Raw genomic sequence first — 20527 nt, 5'->3', positions numbered from 1 at the left:
TTTTGTTTTGAGGGCTTTGTTCTTTTAGTTCATGTTATTCCAATTAATTCATAAATTAAAACACCACATAGCTAATTTAAGGAAGCCTCTGAAACTCTATGCATTGCAGTGAAAGCCTGTACAGTTAGAAGGGCCATTCTGAAGCCAAGGAACTTCACTTTCGCTACCAATTGCAATTTTTGTTTGTTTGTTTTTTGTTTGTTTTGTTTTGTTTTTCAAGACAGGGTTTCTCTGTGTAGTTTTGGTGCCTTTCCTGGATCTCACTCTGTAGACCAGGCTAGCCTCGAACTCACAGAGATCCGCCTGGCCCTGCCTCCCAAGTGCTGGGATTAAAGGCGTGTGCTACCACCACCCAGCCTACCAATTGCACTTTTATTGGCTTCTCTACCACACATTCACACACTCCCGAAAGAAAAACCAGGCCCTATCAGCCATCCTACCTACCAGGACCACAGGGAGTCTGAGCTGGAACTCAGGTCACTACATCATTCAGCTCTCATCAGAGGAGATTCTTCTTGCAAAATACATGGCAATTGATGCAGAGACTCTCAACTGGTCATGTGCAGAGAGGGTAAGAGACTCAGAAGTGCTCAGCCCTAAATGAGGGATGCTTATTGCACCTCTCACCCTAAGGCTCAGAAGTCTATGTAGAAGACGGGGTCAGGAAGCTTGTAAGAGCTGGAGGTGGTGGATGGCTTCTCGGGAGAAGTGTTTTCCAGCAAGAGCAGCGCAGATGCACAGGGGACCTCACGGAAATCCCGAAAGCATGCATAAGACCTGTGCAAACCCAAGCCAAACAAAAGTCCAGCATGGAGAAGGGAGGTGGGCACAAAGTCCCACCCCTAGCTGAGGCAATCGGTATTTGATAATTGAGGGAAAGGTAATTCTCATTAATGGTGTGGCCCCAGGTAGGTCAATCACACTCCACAGAGTCTTCATACCCCAGAATAGTTGTCCGACATAAACTGGACTCAGTGGTTGGGGTCTGGGGGGTGGGGGTGGGGCATGTGCGTGGGTAGGGAGGTGGGAGCGGGCCGGATCTGAGAGGAGCTGGAGAAGGAAGGTGAACGTGATAAAAACTCATTGTACGAAATCCTCAAAGAATTAATAAAAACCATTCTTTAAAAGGAACAATGATGGCAGTTGAAATTAGAAAACCAGAGCTTTATCAAAGCCTCCTTCATGACTCAGGTGTCCTGACTCCCCCTTACTCAGCACCCAGTGTTAACCCTGCTTTGCTCTTTGTTCTAGAAGTGTTTACTGAGACACACGCCATGAGCCAACATGTTCTTCTATACTGATCTTACTGTATTGGTTTAAAGCATTTACGGAATTACACACCTGAGAGTTTGTAGACTTTTCATTCAATTAACATTTGTTTTTCTTTTCTATCCCCTAGATATTTTGTCTTAAAAATCTACAAGTACTGAAACTGAGAAATAATCCTATCAGAGAAATTCCTTCTGAAATCCAACAGTTGAAATTACTTAGGATTTTCTCCATTGCCTTTAATCTTATTAGAGAACTTCCTTTGGGGTAAGGTTGATCGTCTGAGGTGCACACAGAAGGAAATTATTTGTATTTATTTTATTTAGTTATAAATTGTTTAGTAAGGTCTCAGTTTCCCTTTTGAAAGTAGCTAGAAGCCTTTTGATTAAACATTCTCATTCTGTTACAAATAGCAGATTCACTTTTTAGTATGGTATTAAAAATAATTCTCCCGGTTCCACAGGGCACTTAGTATAGCACTAATAAATACACATCTAAAGACCAGCAGTTCAGGTGAGATCCCTCTGCCTACCTGCTGACAGTGCTTTGGATATGGAAAGCACTGCACTCAGAATTAGGAGCTTAAGATTTTGGTTTAAAGCTGAGGATGATGACCTGGGGATCTGTAGAAAGTAGTGTGACTATTATGGACCTCAGTGTTCTAGTCTGTACCCTATGGAGATTGGGCTATATGATGGCTAAGAGCCTTTCCATTCTAATAAGAATGCTGACATTTGCCAGGCAGTGGTGGCACACGCCTTTAATCCCAGCACTCGGGAGGCAGAGCCAGTCAGATCTCTGTGGGTTTGAGTCCAGCCTGGGCTACAGAGCAAGTTCCAGGACAGGCTCCAAAAGCTACACTGAGAAACCCTGTCTCAAAAAAACAAAAAAGAAAAAGAAAAAAGAAAGAAAAGAAAAAATGCTGACATTTGAGTATAGAAAGCTGGACCTCTCACATATGAGCTACAGTTTAACTCCTAAGAAATTTTCCTGGAACTCGCTTTGGAGACCAGGCTGGCCTCAAACTCACAGAGATCCGCCCGCCTCTGCCTCCCGAGTGCTGGGATTAAAGGCGTGCGCCACCACCGCCCGGCCTCCTAAGAAAATTTTTAAACTAAAACTTCAACCAAAATAAGATACTTTTTCCAATTAAGAGTTTAGCAAACTAAATGTAGTAAGTTAAGGGTGTGTGCATGTGTTCCTGTGTGTGTGTATGTAAACGTGAATACACATAGCTAGGTATATACACATGTACAGAACCTGAATAAGAATTCATAACAGATAATCTGTAATCATAATTATATACTTTAAATAGTCCTGTCACTGAAAATGTGACAGTCCCTAAAGGAACTAAAATTTAATTGTAATTAAAGAGTCAGCTTTTTTCATTGTTATACATTGGCCAAATTATATAAACTGTTACAATAAAATGCTCCAGGTGCTTTAAACATACTAAGATTTCCAAAACAAAGTGCTATATTTTTATTCAATATAATTGAATGTTCGTGTTTATCAAAGACAGATCAACAGCATATTGCACTCAAAATGAAAAACGTAGAAGGACAATCTTGTTGATAGCAAAGAAAATACAGAGCAGTCTCCTACATAAATGGAAATGTTTGTTAAGTGAAACCCCTTAGGAAAGAATTGTCAGACCTCTCGCTTGCCTAACCAAAGAGATGTGATGCCTTGTGGCAGGCTGAGGAAGCATTACCTGCAACCAAGTAAAATGCAGTGACCCAAATAAGCCTAGAACATGCTTGAGTTGGCTCTGCCTCCAGATACATTCCCTGCTTTGGTTGTTATTGTCTGCAGCGGTCACACAGATGTGCGGCCGGTGGACATTACACTTCAATTCTTGTGCTTTGGCAGATGTTAATAGACACCCACTATGCACTGCTGGGGCTCCAGGCCTGTCGGGAAGACAGACAAGTAAATATAATTAGCAACATAAAATTGTGGAGATGTCCACTGTAAGCTTTGTGGACAGGAAAGGATAACGTGTAACCCATGCTGCAGGTTCAGTCACTCCCTGGAAGAGAGGAGACATAACCATTGCAGCTTTTGAGTTGGCTCTCCATCTCAGGGGTCAAGCAAAGGATGGTCGTTCCATGAATGGGATAGATGTTTCTTGAATGAACAGAGTTCCAAAGCATCATGTATATAATGTAGGTTAGGAAATACAAACTGTTTGCTAAATTTTACAACCTACAGGGTAGAGCCAACTGTTGAGAAACGATCCTGGAGTGATAAATGGGTCCTTGTGGGGTGAGGTGAGGAATGAATACTTCATACAGTGACTGGCCATCGTGGGGCTTTTCTACGGGACAGTGGTGGAGCCAAACTCTCTTTTAGGTCACATGTGGGCCAGTGTGAAGAATGGGTATGTGAGGGGGAGAACAGAGTTCTAGGTGACCAACTGGGGACCGTCAGAGTAGTTAGGGTAAGAGAGGAAGAGAAGCTGAGCTAGGGCAATGGCGTGAACGCCGCCGTATCTCGTACCGGTAAAGACACAGCAAACATAAGGAAAAGAAGTGTCTGGGTTGAAAAGTCGGAATAGGGGCAGGGAAAAGGCTCAAGAGCACATAGTGCTCTTCCAGTGCCATGTCCCATATAGGGTGGTTCACAGCTCCAGCAGCTCCAGCTCCAGGGAACCATAGGCCCGCTTCTGGCCTCCCATGGCATCCACATGCACATGCACATACACAGAAATAAAATATCCCGAAACGTCATATCATGCACTGATAGGTAGCTAAGAGGAACTTACAGAGACCAGGGTGAAGGGAACACTGGGTCTATACAAAGGCAGCCAGATGCATCCAGGAAGACAGTGAGGAGATCCTTTCCTAGGAGGAGGATGTCGAGGACAACAGAGAAGAACAGTCAGAAGGAAGCTGAATGGTCAGAGCAAGAGCCACTAAGGGAGTTTGTGGCCAGCGTGGGCTACATGAGACCCTGTCTCAGAAAATGAAGTAGATTGTCCTTTTCTGTTATGACTTGTTTACATTTTTACTTATGGTTTTTATATACTAATGTTACTTGGGTGACTAAGTTTTTCTAAAAACATGGTGGGGCTCCTTCACTGTATTTTCCCATTCCTAGCTAGATCTTTCAAGTTACATGAGACCCATGTGCCACCGTTGAAAAGGCATAGTACTCCCCAAGGCCAGCTCTGTACCATAGATGCTGAGCATTTTTGGCAAGTCACTCAGGCCAGGCAAAGTGCCCTTGATTTCAAGAACACTACAAAAATCAAGGGAAAATATCTTATAAATTGTCTTGTAAGTTCGTCCAGTTATTTCTAAAGCCTGTTCTTTGGATCTACATTTCTACAATGAAAGAAAACATCCAGATCTTGGAGGTCCTCCCCCCACCCCTTTTATTGAAAATAGAATTTTTTCTCGTGTTATGTATCCTAATTAGGGTTTCCCATCCCTGTACCCCTCCCTTGCCCTCCTCGCCTCCCCTCCCATTTGGACACACTCCCTCTCCGTCTCTCATTATAAACAGGCTTCTAAAGGGTAATAATAAAATATAATAAGATAAAACAAAATGAACACATTGGAATTGGACAAAACAAAGAGAAGGAAAGAGCCCAAGATAATGTACAAGAAACTGCGAGACCCACTCATTCACTCACTCAGGAATCTCATAAAAACATTACGTTGGAAGCCGTAATATATGCAAAAGACATGGTACAGCCCCGAGCAGCTCAGTCTCTGTGAGCTTCACTCATGTTGATTTACAAGGTCTTGTTTCACCGATATCCTCCATTCCCTGTGGCTCTTACCTTCCCCCTCCTTTTCTGCTGGGTTCCCTGAGCCCCGAGGGGAGCAACGTAATAGAGACATCCTGTTTAGGGCTGAGTGTTCTGGGGTTTCTCATGCTCTGCATATTGTCTGGCTGTAGATCTCTGTATTTGTTCTCATCTGCAGCTGGAGGAAGCTTCTCTGATGGTGGCTGAGCAAGATACTGATCTATGAGTAGAGGAATATCATTAGGAGTCATTTTATTGCTATGTTCTTTTAGTAGAACAGTAGTATTTGTCTTTACCCTAGGTCCCTGGGCCATCTGGTCTCAGGTTCTTGGTCACCCAAGTAGTGTTGGGTATGGGTTCCATCTCCTGGAGCAGGCCTTAAGTCAAATCAGTTATTGGTTGGTTACTCCCACAAGCTTTGTGTCTTTGTTTCACCAACATATCTTGCAGGCAGACATCATTGGGGAATTGAGACCATTGATGTTGAGAGCTATTGATGAGCAGTGTTTGCTGATTGTCGACTGTGGTTAACTCTTTAGGTTGGAGTTTACCTTCTAGCCTTCTGTAGGACAGGATTTGTAGACAGATATTACTTAAATTTGGTTTTATCATGGAATGTCCTACTTTCTCCATCTATTGTGATTGACAGTTTTGTTGGATATAGTAGTCTGGGTCTAGCATCTTTGGTCTCTTAGAGTCTGCAGCACATCTATTCAAGCCCTTCTGGCTTTTAGAGTCTCCATTGAGAAGTCAGGTGTTTTTCTAATAGGTCTGCCCTTACATATTACTTGGTCTTTTTCCCTTGCAGCTTTTAATATTCTCTTTGTTCTGTATGTTCAAGTGTTTTGATTATTATGTGTCAAGGGGACTTTATTTTCTGGTTCAGTGTATTTAGTATCCTTTATGCTTCATGTACTTTGATAGGCACCTCCTCATTTAGGTTAGGAAATTTTTCTTCTGTGATTTTGTTGAAAATATTTTCTAGGTCTTTAATCGGCGTTTCTTCTCCTTCCTCTATTCTTATTATTCTTAGATTTGATCTTTTCATAGTATTCCAGGTTTCCTGGATGTTTTTTAGATTTAATATTTTCTTTAACAAGTGTATTCATTTCTTCTATTGTGTCTTCAACACCTGAGAGTATCTCTTCCATCTTTTGTATTCTGTTGGTGATGCTTGCCTCTGAGGTTCCTGTTCGAGTTCCCTAAATTTTCATCCCCACATTTCCCTCAGTTTAGGTTTTCTTTATTGATTCTGTTTTCACGTTCAGATCTTGACCTGTTTTATTCATTTCCTTCTATCCTTTGTGTTTTAATAGATTTTTTTAAAGATATTTATTCATTCTCCTTCTCAAAGGCTATTTTAAATACTTTTCCTTAAAATATGTGTGTTGCAACAATCGGGGCCTGCTATGGTAGGGTTGCTGAGCCTGATGGAGACAGATTGTTCTGGCTGTTACTAATTGTGTTTTTTATACTGACATCTAGACTTTGGGGCTTGTGAAGATTGTAACTCTAGGTGCTGGTACCTGGTCTTGTCTTTCCCACCACCCTTGGTTTCTGTTGCCCTCTCTGGCTCTTAGGAGAGTGTGGTGGCTATGTGTTGCCTGGTAGGAAATTCTGCTGGGATCCTGATGGATGTGGCCACTGGGGGTTCCAGGTAAAATCTGTTTCTAGGAATTGGGAGCTGACACTTATAAATGGGGATGGGCTGGGGAGGTCCACAGCAGGGGAAAAAAAGCAGGGTACTCTACCAGGATTTGCTTAGTTCCCTGGGAATGGAGTCAGAGAGTGAGGAAAGGTCACAACAGATGGTCTTCTACAGAGCTGGGAATGAGACTGGGAGGTTGGATTTGGAGGATCAGAGGGAGAGTGAAGATCTGTAGTCAGCCTCCCTGCTTCCTGACCAGACTAGCTTGTGGGTTTCCAGGGAGTGCAACCTAGAGTTGGTGGCTGGGATGTTGGGATAATTGAGGGGAAGGAAGTTTGAAGGGGATGAACTGTGATCCACTGGAAGCGAGGCAGAGAGGAAATCCCTGAGGCAAAGAAGCAAAATATGATCTTGAGTTGAAAAAACAGAGCAGATAGCATCAACATTTTATTTACAGAGATGAAAAAGAAATTGGGGCTGACCACTGAATTGACAAGGGTTACCTTACATTCCCTAATCAATGTCACCAGTTTCTCAGAGAAAGAATTTAGATTAACTGGGGTTCATTCATTTCTGATTTACTCAGTGAGACATTGGATAGATAGAAGTAGAAGGTGGAATTCCTGGTCTCCAGATCCTCATAGTTGTGCAATGGGACAGGGGCCAAGTGAGGTGAATGGACACACAGAAGTGTCAGTTCCTCCAGTTGAAAAGATTTGGAAAGCGCACTGTGCAGGGACAACATCTGGGTTAAGATTTCAAACATGAGAAGACAAAGACCAGAGTCAAGTTTGGGCAGATGCTGCGTGGGATTTAGATACTTGTAGCAAATAAATGGTGCATTGCAGGGAAGTATGGGATGGGAAGTGACAGGTAAGCTACGAAAGTAATCTAGGGCAGGATCATGAAGATCTCCATCTCCCATGCTGGAATAGTGGGAAGTTAGTAAAATCCTGTGTTCATAATGCTTTAGCTAAAAGACCATGCAAGTAATATTTCAGGTCATTTATGTACGAAGAGGCAGCTTTTGAGAACAGTACATATAAAATGGGGAGGGGGTTACCAGGGACAGTGATCAGTATCATACTTAGCTGTTCAATTCCCGTCTTTAAGAAATGATTTCTGTTTGTGTCCCCCAGGAGACAGACTCATGGTGCTATAGTTGTGTGCTATAGAGCCATTCCATCCTTCAGTTCTTACTTTGGGCACTTAACTTGATGGGACAAAAAAGTCAAGGGTGTTTCACTAGGAAAGTCTTCATACAGTTGGGTTGAGCCAAGTCCCTCCAAAGCCCAGATCCACATAAAATCTCAGAATGTGACCTTATTTTAAATTATAATATGTAAATGAATTTTTCTTTCAAATTAAATGGGGTCATTCTGAATAAGGGTGGGCCCTATATAGCCTGTGTCATTGGAAGAAGACCCTGTGAAGTCAGAGACAAATGCTGCCATAAGCCAGGGAAGGTAACCCTGGGGAGCTAGGAGAGGGAAGCCTCCAGAAGGACCTCATTCCTCCCGCAGCTGGAGTTCTGCTACTTCTGGCTAGCCAGATGTCAGGCAGGAAACTAACATGGAAACCAAGAAAAACCATCAGATGACAAAAAACTCTTAGCTGTCTTTTGTTAAGTGAGGCTTTTCCCACTCCAATGTCTCCAAGCAATCTTCATGGACAGAGGAATCATGTTTAGAGGTGTTCATGGAGTGTATACTACCCATAATGAAAAGAAGTCAAAGTAACTCTCAGCATCTTAGGAAAATGTTTAATTTCTAGATGTTTTAATTCCCGGTGACAAGGCATAGTCATTACTACAACTAACTATTCTTTCTATTTAAGGTTATTTTGCCTGTATTATCTTGAGGAACTTGATGTTTCCTACAATGAAATTCATAATATTCCAAATGAAATCCGGAAACTCAGGTATTTGCAAAGTAGTAGATACACAGAAAATTATCTGCCCCACTAAGAATGTTTTGGTAATGATAGTGATGAAGAACTTAGTCTTTTTGTTTTAGTCACAGAATAATCTAGTGTATAGTGTCTGCAAAATACATTCCCAATGATTTTTTTAAAGTAAAATATGGTGATCTTTTAATAGAATAACAAACTATTTTTGTCAACTTTTTGTTGTGGGTATATATAGCTCTTATACATTTCAATTTATACATATATATAATATGTATTCAATATATACATGTGTTTATATAATATATATATGGTCAAATTCTTTTACAAATAAATAAAAGTCCTGAATTCATCCATGTCCTATTTTTTGTTTTTGAGACAAGAACTGACTATGCAGCCCTTGCTGATCTGGAACTCACTGTAGACCAGGCTGGCCTCCAGCTCACAGAGATCCGCCTGTCTCTGCTTCCAAACTTCTGGGATTAAAGCAATGTGCCACCATGCCTGGCTCTGTGCTTATTTTTATTATGACAATAATGACTAATAGGGAAAATATTTTTCAGTGTCAAAATTATTTACCTTTAAGATTGATTTATATAATTGCCTTTCCCTCTTTCAGCACACACAAGCACAAACTTGACAATTTAATTGCAGTTGTTTGGAGTTATGTAAAATTTTTGTTGACAGTGTTTACTTTCTATTTTAAAACGTATTATCAGTGCTAGAGACATGGCACAGTGGTTAAGAGCATTTACTGTTTTCTCAAGTTCAGTTCCAAACACAAATACTGGGCGGCTCACAACCCCCTGAAACTCCAGCTCCAGGATCAGATGCCCTCTTCTGGCCTCCAAGGGCACTGCACACATGTACACACACATACAAACATGCACACACACACACACACACACACACACACACACAAATATAAATGATAAAAATAAAATCTAAAACATATGTTCTTTATCTTTCAAATATTTTAAAAGATTTTATTTTAAATTACATATCTGTATGTATGAGATTGTGTGCATGTGAGGGCAGGTGCCTGGAGAGGCCAGAGGCACTGAATTCCCTAAAGTTGGAGTTACAGGCAGTTGTAAGCCAGCTGATGTGGGTGCTGGGATTGAAACTCAGTCCTTAGCCAGAGCTAAGGTAGGTGCTCTTAGCCACTGAACTGTCTCTTTAGCCTCTCCAATCTTTATGTCCCTCATAAGAAATTATGACTCACTTCAGAATTTTCATAATAACTGTCTCCAAGTATTTCAAACTGTGTTTCCATACATAATATTTCTATTCTTTCCATTATTCACTGGTTAAGGTAGATACAAAATAGAAAAGATGTACTGTTTTAAACTAAATTAAAAAAATCAAGCTGTATAACCAAATTCCATTATGAGTTCTCCCTGCCTAATTGGTTTCCTTAGGACACAATCATATCTTCAGCAAAACAAGAAAATGGCTTCCTCAGGTTATCTACTGTTTCTACCAAAATTTTTAAGTCTTATGTAGTAATCTTTATATTTTACTAGGAGAATCTGGCCTATTTGTTGTTGTTATGATAGATAGAGTTCATTTTTCTGTGTATTTACTTGTCTTAGTCATGGTCTCTATTGCTGTGAAGAGACACCATGACCACAGCAACTCTTATAAAGGAAAATATTTAATTGGGATTGACTTACAGTTCAGAGGTTTAGTCCATTATTGTCATGGCAGGAAGCAAGGCAGATGCAGGCAGACAAGGCTGGAGAAGGAGCTGAGAGTTCTACATCTTGACTCACAGGCAACACAAAGTGGTCATTCTTCACTGGGCGTGGCTTGAACATAATGAGTCTCAAAACCCACCTCCACAGTGACACACTTCCTCCAACATGGCCACACCCACTCCAACAAAGCCACAACTCCTAATAGTGCCACTCCCTTTGGGGGCCATTTTCTTTCAAACCACCACATTCCACTCCTGGCCCTCTAAGGCTTGTAGCCACATCATAATGTGAAAATGCATTCATTCCAACTTCAAAAGTCCCCATAGTCTATCACAGTCTCAACAATGTTTAAAAGCCCAAAGTTCAAAGTCTCTTCTGAGATTCATGAAATCTCTTAACTATAATCCCCCAAAAGATCAAAATCAAAAAACAGATCACATACTTTCAACATATAATGGCACAGATATACATTACCATTCCAAAACACAGGGAAGGGAGCATAGTGAGGAAATACTAGACCAAAGCAAGACTGAAAACCAGCTGGGCAAACTCCAGACTCTGCATCTCCATGTCTGATGTCAAAATGCTCTTTATAGCTCCAACCTCCTTTCAGCTTTATTGACTGAAACACACTTCTTTCTCTTTAGGTGGTTCTACTCCATGTTAGCAGTTCTCCTAGCAGATATCCCATGATTCTGGCATCTCTAACATCTTGGGGTCCCCAAGGCAATTCAGGCTTCAACTTCACAGCTTCACACAATGGCCTTTCTAGGCATCCATTCAGGGATACCCCTGACAAATGCCTGGCCTCAGCAGCTTTCCTTACTGGCTAAAGCAAATTCTATAACCCTTTTCTTCTATCCTTAAAGCCAGAACCATATGGCTGAAGCTGCCAAGTTCTGCTGCTTGCTAGGGCTGGAACATGACCCCCTTGTTTAATGTCACCTTCCCAAGTTTTCTGTTTTTCATGGTTTCTTTCACTGCCTACGCTTGGCTGTCCTGGAACTCGCTCTGTAGACCAAGCTGGCCTCAAACTCAGAGACCTGCCCACCTCTGCCTTCTGGGTGCTGGGATTAAAGGTGTGCACCACCATACTCAGCTCCAGTGTTTTCTTTAATTCTTTTTTACTTATTGGAAACTTATCTGGGTGGGATCTTGTCCTGAGGTCACTACTACCTTCATTCCATTTCTTAATCTGTTCATTTCCTTGAACAAAAGATTTAGCTCTATTCCACTTCCTGGTGCCCCTTTACTCAATCTGCACATTTTGTAATTTTATCTGCTTAGTTTTTCAAGTCTTCATTAGAGTTAACTCTAATAACCACACAAACAGAGTCTATACTAGGATGTTTTGAGATTTCCTCTGCCAATAGAATTAATCCAAAACTCTTCACTTTAGCCTCAGGGAGACTCTTTGGACAAGGGCAAAAAGCAGCCACATTCAGGCATAAAATATCCTGGAAATCTGGGAAACTATGAAAAGACCAAATCTATGAGTAATTGGTATAGAGAAAGAAGAAGAAACCTAAGTCAGAGGCACAGAAAATATTTTTAAACAAATCATAGAAGAAAATCCCCGCCAATCTAAAAAGAAGACGACGACGTGCCTATCAAAGTACAAGAAGCCTACAGAACACCAGATAGACAGGATCAGAAAAGAAATTCCCCATAACATGCAATAATCAAAACACTAAATGTACAGAATAGAAAACCCCAAAAAAGGATATCAAAAGCTTCAAGGGAAAAACCCAAGAAGTCACATATAAAGGCAGGCCCATTAGAATAACACCCAACTTTTCAGTGGAGATTCTGAAAGCCCTAAGGACCAGGGTGCATGTTCTACAAAACTTGGAGAGCCCATAGATGGCAGCCCAGACTGTTAGAGCTGTCAGAGCCATCAATCACAACAACAGAAAGAGAAACATCCATGATAAAACCAAATTGAAGCAATTTCTATCCATGAATCCAGTTCCACAGAAAACTCTAGAAGGAAAACTTTCGTCTGAAGAGGTTAACTATACCTAGGACACAAGGAATGAGTAATCCAAGAACAGTAAATCAGAAAAGTTGGAACTATACCCATACCACAACAACAAAATAACAAGAATCAATGAATACTGCTCATTAATAATTCTCAGTGTTAGTGCTCTCAATCCCCCAATAAAAAGACACCAACAGATTGGATTAGAAAACAGGATCCATCTTTCTGCATCCAAAAAGTACACCTCACCTTGAAGAATAGACAGCAACTCTGGGTAAAAGGATGGAAAAAGGTATTTCAAACAAATGGACCGAAGAAGCAAGCTAGTGTAGATATTTTAATACATGACAGAATAGATATGAGACAAACTAATCAGAAAACGTAAGGAAGGACACTACATAGTCATTATGAGAAAAATCCACCAAAAGGAACAAAGAAACAACAATATACAATGGGGAAAAGAGAGCATCTTCAACGAATGTTGCCTGTGAAACTGGATGGCTGTGTATAAAAGACTGAAAATAGATCTGTATTTATCTTCTTGCTCCAAACTCCATTCCAAATCAAAGACTGCAACATAGACACACATAACCTGGATTGGATGGTTTTGTGTCAACTTGACATATGCTAGCATTACCTGAAAGAAGGGAACCACAACCGATAAAATGCCTACATAAGATCTAGCTCTAAGGCATTTTCTCAATTACTTATTGTTGGAGGCAGGTCCAGGTCATCGTGGGTGGTACCATCCCTGGGCTGGTGGTCCTGGCTTCTATAAGAAAGCAGGTTGATGACCTGAGCTAGTTGGAGCTCATTGACTCTGGGCTGATAGCTGGGGAACCTGCATGGGACCAAACTAGGCCCTCTGAATGTGGGTGACAGTCGTGTAGCTTGGGCAGTTTGTGGGGCCCCTGGCAGTGGGACTAGGTTTTATCCCTAGTGTGTGAACTGGCATTTTGGAGCCCATTCTCAATGGAGGGATGCTTGATACAGGGGGAAGGGGCTTGGTCCTTTCTCAACTTGATATGCCAGCCTTTGTTGACTCCCCGTGGGAGGCCTTACCCTCTCTGAGAAGTGGATGTTGGGGGCAGGGGAAGGGGGAAGTGGGGAGTGAATGGAAGGAGGGGAGGGAGGAGGAACTGTAGTTGGTATGTAAAATGAAAAAAAAATTAAATAAAAAAGAAAGAAAGAAAGCAGGCTGAGCAAGTGGTGGGGAGCAAGCCAGGAAGCAGCACCCCTCCATGGCCTCTGTATCAGCTCCTGCCTCCAGATTCCTGTCCTGCTTGAGAGCTTCTTGTCTTGACTTTCTTCGATGGTGAACTGCGATGTGGAAGTGTAAGGCAAGCAAACTCTTTCCTCCCCACCTTGGTTTTTGGTCATGGGCTTGAGTTGAAGCCTATAGGATAGGAAAACATCTTTACCAATTATACCTCTTATAGAGGGCTAATGTCTAGAATACTTGAAATATTAAAACAAGCAAACCTGAACATCAAGAAAACAAACCAATTACAAAATGTGGGACAGAACTGAACAGGGACTTTGCAAAAGATGAAACACAAATGATTGAGAAACTCTGAAATAACGTTCACCATCCTTAGTCATCAGGGAAGTGCAAATTAAAACTACTTTGAGATTTCATTTTGCACTAGTCAGAAAGGCCAAGATCAATCAAACAAAGGAGAGCACCTGCTGGTGGGGAACGTGAAACTGTTACTCATCGCTGGTGGCCGTGCACGTCTGATACACCCACTGTGGAAATCAATGTGGGGTTTCCTCAGGAAGCCAGGAATCAATACCTAAAGCTCAAGAGCCAAACAAACAAACAAACAAACAAACAAAAACACTCTTGAGCGTGTACCCAGAGGACTCTCCATCCTACCGCTGATCCCTGCTTATCTACATCCATTGCTGTTGTATTCATAGTACCCATGAACTGGGAAAAAGCCTAAATATCCATCAACTGATGAATGCATAATGAAAATGTGACACATTTACAACAATGGGGTATTATTTGGCTGTTAAGAAAAATGAAATGATGAAATTTTCAGGTAAATGGATAGAGTTAGAAAAAAAAATCATCCCGAATGGGGTAGCCCAGAGCCCAAAAGACAAACATTGTATTTAAGTTGTTTTCTCATATGTGGATGTTAGCTCTTAAGCTTTCAATATGTGTGCTAAAATCTAAATAATCACAGAGGCTAGGCGCCTAGTAAGGAACTAGTTGGAAGCAGAGGATCTCCCATGAGAGGGAAAATAGAATATAATGTTCTGGAGAGGTAAATGGGAAACTAGGAGGATTAAATAGGAAGGTGGATGGATGAAAAGGGTAATGAAGGAAATACATGGAGGGACAACCAACACTTTTTCATTTGAAAAAACATATAGAAATTTACTACTGTAGAAGCTTCCTAAAATATAGACATATATAGAAGGAATCTAAATGGAGTCATCAAATAATGGGGGAGACAATGGCCCCTAGACATCTTTTTCACCAATTGAAATAACCGATGCCAGGAATAGGTTACATCTTGTTGAGTCATCAGCCAAAGGGTTGAAACCTCCCCAAACATCATAGGTTATTGCCATGGTTATTGGTTGCTTTCCACAACCTTATGGTAAGGGCCTATTGTTGAAGACCATGCTTATTTATTTCATGGATCATGGAGAAGTCAAGCTAGTTCCTAACTAGAAGCTTCATCCCTACTGACTAGGATTCATGGTGCTGGAAGGTTCACATGCTACCAGAGGAGAAAAGTAACCATCCACCTACTACAAACACTGTGAACCTACAACAGTGACCTGTCTGCAAGATGTACTGGCATAATGATGGTTATGGGAGTAACCAACCACTTTCCAGTTGATTTTAAGGTCTACTCCATGAAATGAAACCCATACCTGATGTTAAACTGACCAAGAGCCTGAGACTAGATAGTCCATAGGCTATGGACCTAGGTAAAACCAAATACCACTATTTTGCTAAAGGAACATAGCAATAAAATGACTCATGATGACATTCTGGATAGAGAAAGATCAGTGCCTTGCTCAGCCATTAACAGAGAAACTTCTTGCAGTAGATGGGAACTAACACAGAGATCCAAAACTATACAATGTGCAGAGAGTGAGAGACTTTGGAGCCACTAAGTCTCAAATGGGATGTCTTCATAAGACTCTACCCCTCAAAGTTTAGGGATCTATGCAGAAGAGGAGGTAGAAAGATTGTAAGACCCAGAGATGCTGGATGACTCCAAGGACACAGTATCTTCCAGAAATGGCAGGACTGATGCACATATGAACCCACAGAAACTGGCTGCATGCAGAAGGCCTGCACAGGTTCTAGCCAGACATGGTCCCAGCACCAAGAGGGCGATGTGGATGGTAGTATTTCATTCCTAACCAATAATATTTGCAACTGATACATGATGGTAAAGGGGGAAAAAAAGTTTTACCCATGGAATCTCATTGGATATAGTAACCACACCCCAGGGCAGGCTCCATGCCTATGATTAGTTAGCCATCAACAAATGAACTCCATGTTTGTTGTTGTTATTTGTGTAGTTTTTTGTTTTGTGTGTGTGTGGACTTTTTTTTGTTTTGTTTTGGCATTTTTGTCTTTTGTCTTTGTAGTGTTTTTTTAATTTGTGTGTGTGTGCGTGTGCGTGTGCGTGTGCGCGTGTGTGTGTGTTTAAAGAGAAAGAGAGATAAAGATGGGTGGGTAGGGAGGTAGAGGGATCTGGGAAGAGTTAGGGTAGGGGAAGAAACATGATCAAACTATATTGTATGAAATAATGTTAATAAAGAATATAGGAAGTATGTAAATGTTCAGGTCATAGCAGTACTCTGTTACTGACCCCTAGGTTTGTGTAGCCTGTAGAGGGAACATGATTGTGTCCATTCTGTCTTTCAGGACAAAATAGGAGCTTGGGGTTTGCCTCACATATAGTTGACCACAAGAAGAACAGTAGTCAAGTTGTATTTGAAGAGTTGCCCAGTCTCTTTGTTTGAAACTTTGATCATATTTTACTTTTGTCAGAAAGAGTTCCATTAGAGAGCCTCATGTGGGGGAAAGGGTATGTGAGACTAGATTGTCAAAGAGAGTTCAGAAGCTCCCACCTGCTCAACCACCCAGAGGCCTGTTTGCCTGTAGAGTGTTCTGACAATGAGTTGCTGTTTGTATGTCTCTGGTTTACAGAAACTTTCCTGTCTGTGTAGATGTGACAGTCTTTTTAAACAAGAAACACAGAGTCAAATGCAGAGTTAAAAGCCCAGGAGGTCAGAGCAGTAGCTGAGAGCTGAGACTTAAAACCACCTTTCTTACCCTTTGCTGCCACTCTCGTCCTTCCCCTGAGAAAGAGACCTACTTCCTATGTATCTGTCTTTTTATTGACTTTCTGTTCTGCCTTCTTATTGGTTGTAAACCTAACCACATGACCTCTTCGTCACTGTCTGTCTATATAGACCTCCAGGTCTTCTGTGGTTGGTATTGAGATTAAAGGTGTGTGTCTCCATGCTGGCTGCATCCTTAAACACACAGAGATCTGCCTGTCATGTGATCGGATTAAAGTTGTGTGCCACCACTGCTCAGCTTCTGCTATGGCTTGCTATTAGCTCTGACCCCCAGGCAACTTTATTTATTAACATACAAATAAAATATCATCTATCATATGTCTGCTTTCACCAATCATTAGAAAAGAGATAAATGACTGCAGGAAACACCACTGAGGCAATGAGACAAATCAGTCATGTTCATTCTTTGAGTAAAGGGAAAGGATTGTTAGAAATAATTGACACAGTGAAAAGTAAGGGGACCAAATTGCCAAGAAGTGAAAGCATAACGTAACAGTATGTGGTGAGGTTACATATTTCACTGTTTTTATTGGGCATTAATGAAAAACATACATTGGTGTTCAGTTTGTCATTGAAAATAACATTTTTCTGTATGTCACTACACTGTTTTTGTGGTGTAACACTGTTTAGTCTTCCTGCATTTATGGCTTTTTCTTTTTCCAGAGTAATGACAGTTTGCAAAGACGACCGCCCCCCACCCCCCGCAATGTATGCATCAACTATCCTGTTCACACAAATGCACTTCTTTGTATAATAATGGATTGGTTCAGTTGTTTTATAAGGAAATTCTCTTGATTCTAAGAAAATATTAAAATAGATGCTTTTTTTTACCACCAGTTTTGGTGCTAGGTTTCAAAAATGCCAATGCAGAAATTTGCATGAATATTAAAAAATTGCATGATTATTCTGTAAAATACAATTTCTCTTATGTACAGATCACTTGAGAAGCTGAATGTTGATGGGAATTACATGACTTCTTTTCCACCTGGGATTTTAAAGCTTAAGTTGACCAAACTCCAGTTTGATAATACATTCACTAATAGTAATTTTTGGATAGATTATTGCTGGAATGACCCCCAACCACTAAGTCACATTTGTTCTTGGTTCATTGTCAAAAATAATCTACATAGAATTCCTGGTTTCATCCCAAAGAAAGTTCAAAAGTGTCTAAGAAGGTGAGTAATTTCAAACATGCTTTTTATCAAAGTACACTGCTAAGTATTTTACTAACACACACACACACACACACACACACACACACACACACACACACACACACACACACACTTCTTCCTTTACCCATTCTTGCTTTGAAAGTATACTAAAGTACTCTAAATCAGTCCCATTTTATAACGTTCTCCAGTTATTTCTGAAGTTCAATGATGGTGGACAGTACCTAATGCATCCATTATTTAAACCTCTTCTGTGAATTACTAGATACACAGAAGAGATTCATTTCCAAAATTGTTTAGTCACAAAGGATATGAGAAATACCAGGAGTAGATAAGGCTTTCTCTCTCTCTCTCTCTCTCTCTCTCTCTCTCTCTCTCTCTCTCTCTCTCTCTCTCTTGCATTGAGAATCAATGAACAATTAGCACTTTGCTACCTAATCCCAAGACTAGGGTCATTAGGGTCCACTCAGATGTTATATAATTAATTTGACTATGTAAGTAAAGAAATCACTATCATCACTGCTGGGACTATGGATTGTACAAATATTTATAGTTTGTCCAAGTAAAACGGTTTCCCAGGTATGTATAAAAGACCAGTGTTGACTCAATAAAGACAAATATAGCATAGCTTTGATCTTGGTTGTTCCTCAGAGAACCATGTACCAAAGTCCTTATCCCCAAAGTGCTGCTACTGGGAGATTAACAGCCCTTAAGAGGTGGGGCCTAGTGAAAGAGTCACAGGTCCTAGGAGAGCATGCCCTTTAATGGAACTGTGGGGTTCCAGTTCCTTTTGCTTTTTGGCCATAAATGCTACTGACTCCCACCATGATATGAGAATATGGCTCAGTAATAGGGTGCTTGCATAGTATTCAGAAAGGCTTGGATTTAATCAAAGCACCTCAGAAGAGGAGGCCCCCAGCTTCACTTTTTGTTTTTTGGGTTTTTTTTTTTCTGTTGTTGTTTTTTGTTTTTTCGAGACAGGGTTTCTTTGTGTAGCTTTGCGCCTTTCCTGGAACTCACTTTGTAGACCAGGCTAGCCTCGAACTCACAGAGATCCGCCTGCCTCTGCCTCACGAGTGCTAGGATTAAAGGCATGTGCCACCACCACCCAGCTCACTTTTCAATTATAATGCACTGTGCACATATATTTTTGCTTTAGAAAACAGGTTCCTTGCACACATTTAACCTGTTGCTCCACTGTACTAGGATTTAAATTTTGATTTAATAGTGTGTAGATGAACAGTCTTATTAAATAAGAAACACAGAGCCAATTGCCCAGAGGTCAGAGCAATAGCCAAGAGCTAAAAACCCTTTGTTACCCTCACTGCCACTGCTGTCCTTGCCCTCAGCAAGAGACCTACTTACTGTATGTCTGTCCTTTTGTTGACTTTCTGTTCTGCCTTCTCATTGGTTGTAAACCCAACCACATGACCTTCTTGTCACTGTCCGTCTATACAGACCTCCAGGTCTTCTAAGGTTGGTATTGAGATTAAAGGCATATGTCTCCATGCTGGCTGTATCCTTGAACACATAGAGATCTGCCTAGCTCTGCCTCCCAAGTGCTGGGATTAAAGGCGTGCGCCGCCACCGCCAAGCTTCTGCTATGGCTTGCAGAAGCTCTGACCCCCAGGCAACTTTATTTATTAACATACAAATAAAATCACACTTAAGTACAAATAAAATATCACCATAATAGTAGGCACCTTATCTAGATGTAAGCTCAATAAAAACCAAGCATTAATTTTTACCTTAGTAGAAGCTCAAAATATCCATTTGATGTTTCTTCTTTTCAGCACATCCAGGTGTGATTGGTGTCATGGTCCCAAATTTGGTGAAGGGCTTCGCATCATCCGGTCCTGTGATATGTTTGGAGCAACGCAGATTCCTATTATGTTCTATGTCTGCTGTTCTTCCTGCTATGTGGAGATCAGGGAAAGCAGTTTTATTTTAGAAGGTTTTCCTTGTAGAAGAATAGTTCTAAATATGGACTGGATAAAAGAAGGGAGAGTTAGCGATGTATCATTTTATTTGTAAAGTCCACAAACATTTATATATAAGTAACTCATCTCTTAGAGCACAGGTTCCGTGTGGAGACCTACAGGTCTTTCTCTACTGAGTTCTCTCTGTGATCCTTCTCCTCATGAAAGTCTGATTGTTAGGAATCATTGCAGAATTGTGACTCAAGGACTAGAAAAGGCCCTTGGAGTTCAGTGAGGATCTTGAGAATTTCCTGGAGAACATGTTTACAGTAAGAAAAAAAAAATGTTCAAAACATTTGCGAAAAGGGCTGTATCTTCCATCTTGTCTTTTCACGAACCCATATTCAGTGAACAGGCTAGCAGCTCGAAGTCATCCCAGAGAACTCTGTCACATGAGGCTGCAAAGTTATGTGTCCAGGTATCCAATGTTAGTTTGTGCATTTCTGTGAAAACCTGTCCATTGCCAACCATCTCAATTGGTTTTCTTCTGAGAATAAAAGATTATTTCCAAATCGATTTTTTTTTTAAATTGGTTTCCCTGCCTCTTAGAAAGCTCGTACAATCTACAGTGGTTACCTTGGCCTTTAGCCCACAAAGCTGACACTAACTCCATGGGCCAGTCCTGAGTTTACCATATCCTTCAATGATAGCCAAACAAGAAAGCAGAACTCACACAATGACACTGTCAAACAGTATCCACCTGAAGTGGAACTTGAGTTCATTTTGAAAGCTGGAGAGATGGCTCAGCAACTAAGAGCACTTCTTGCTCATG

The 20527-nt window shown here is 41.0% G+C and overlaps 1 protein-coding gene across 13 annotated transcripts in view; it reads left to right on the top strand.

Annotated features, from left to right (window-relative positions):
* Lrrc63 (leucine rich repeat containing 63) overlaps nt 1–20271 on the top strand; it is a 35159-nt gene extending 14888 nt beyond the window's left edge. For 11 of the 13 annotated variants that reach the window (XM_042285165.2, XM_042285162.2, XM_042285161.2 and 8 more), the window contains 4 exons: nt 1400–1536; nt 8511–8594; nt 17540–17779; nt 19570–20271. In XM_042285165.2, coding sequence (XP_042141099.2) covers nt 1400–1536; nt 8511–8594; nt 17540–17779; nt 19570–19810 — 702 coding nt within the window. In that variant the 3' untranslated portion in view covers nt 19811–20271. Of the gene's footprint in view, nt 1–1399; nt 1537–8510; nt 8595–10926; nt 11374–17539; nt 17780–19569 lie in introns of those variants that run through there. The other 2 variants (XM_076545386.1, XM_076545385.1) reach the window with 1 other exon arrangement.
* The last annotated feature ends 256 nt before the right edge of the window (nt 20272–20527 follow it).

This window comes from Peromyscus maniculatus, chromosome 9 (genome assembly GCF_049852395.1).
Source record: "Peromyscus maniculatus bairdii isolate BWxNUB_F1_BW_parent chromosome 9, HU_Pman_BW_mat_3.1, whole genome shotgun sequence".
Taxonomy (NCBI): Eukaryota; Metazoa; Chordata; class Mammalia; order Rodentia; family Cricetidae; genus Peromyscus; species Peromyscus maniculatus.
The sequence above is the reverse complement of the archived record's forward strand: the minus strand, read 5'-3'. Positions and strand labels throughout refer to the sequence as shown.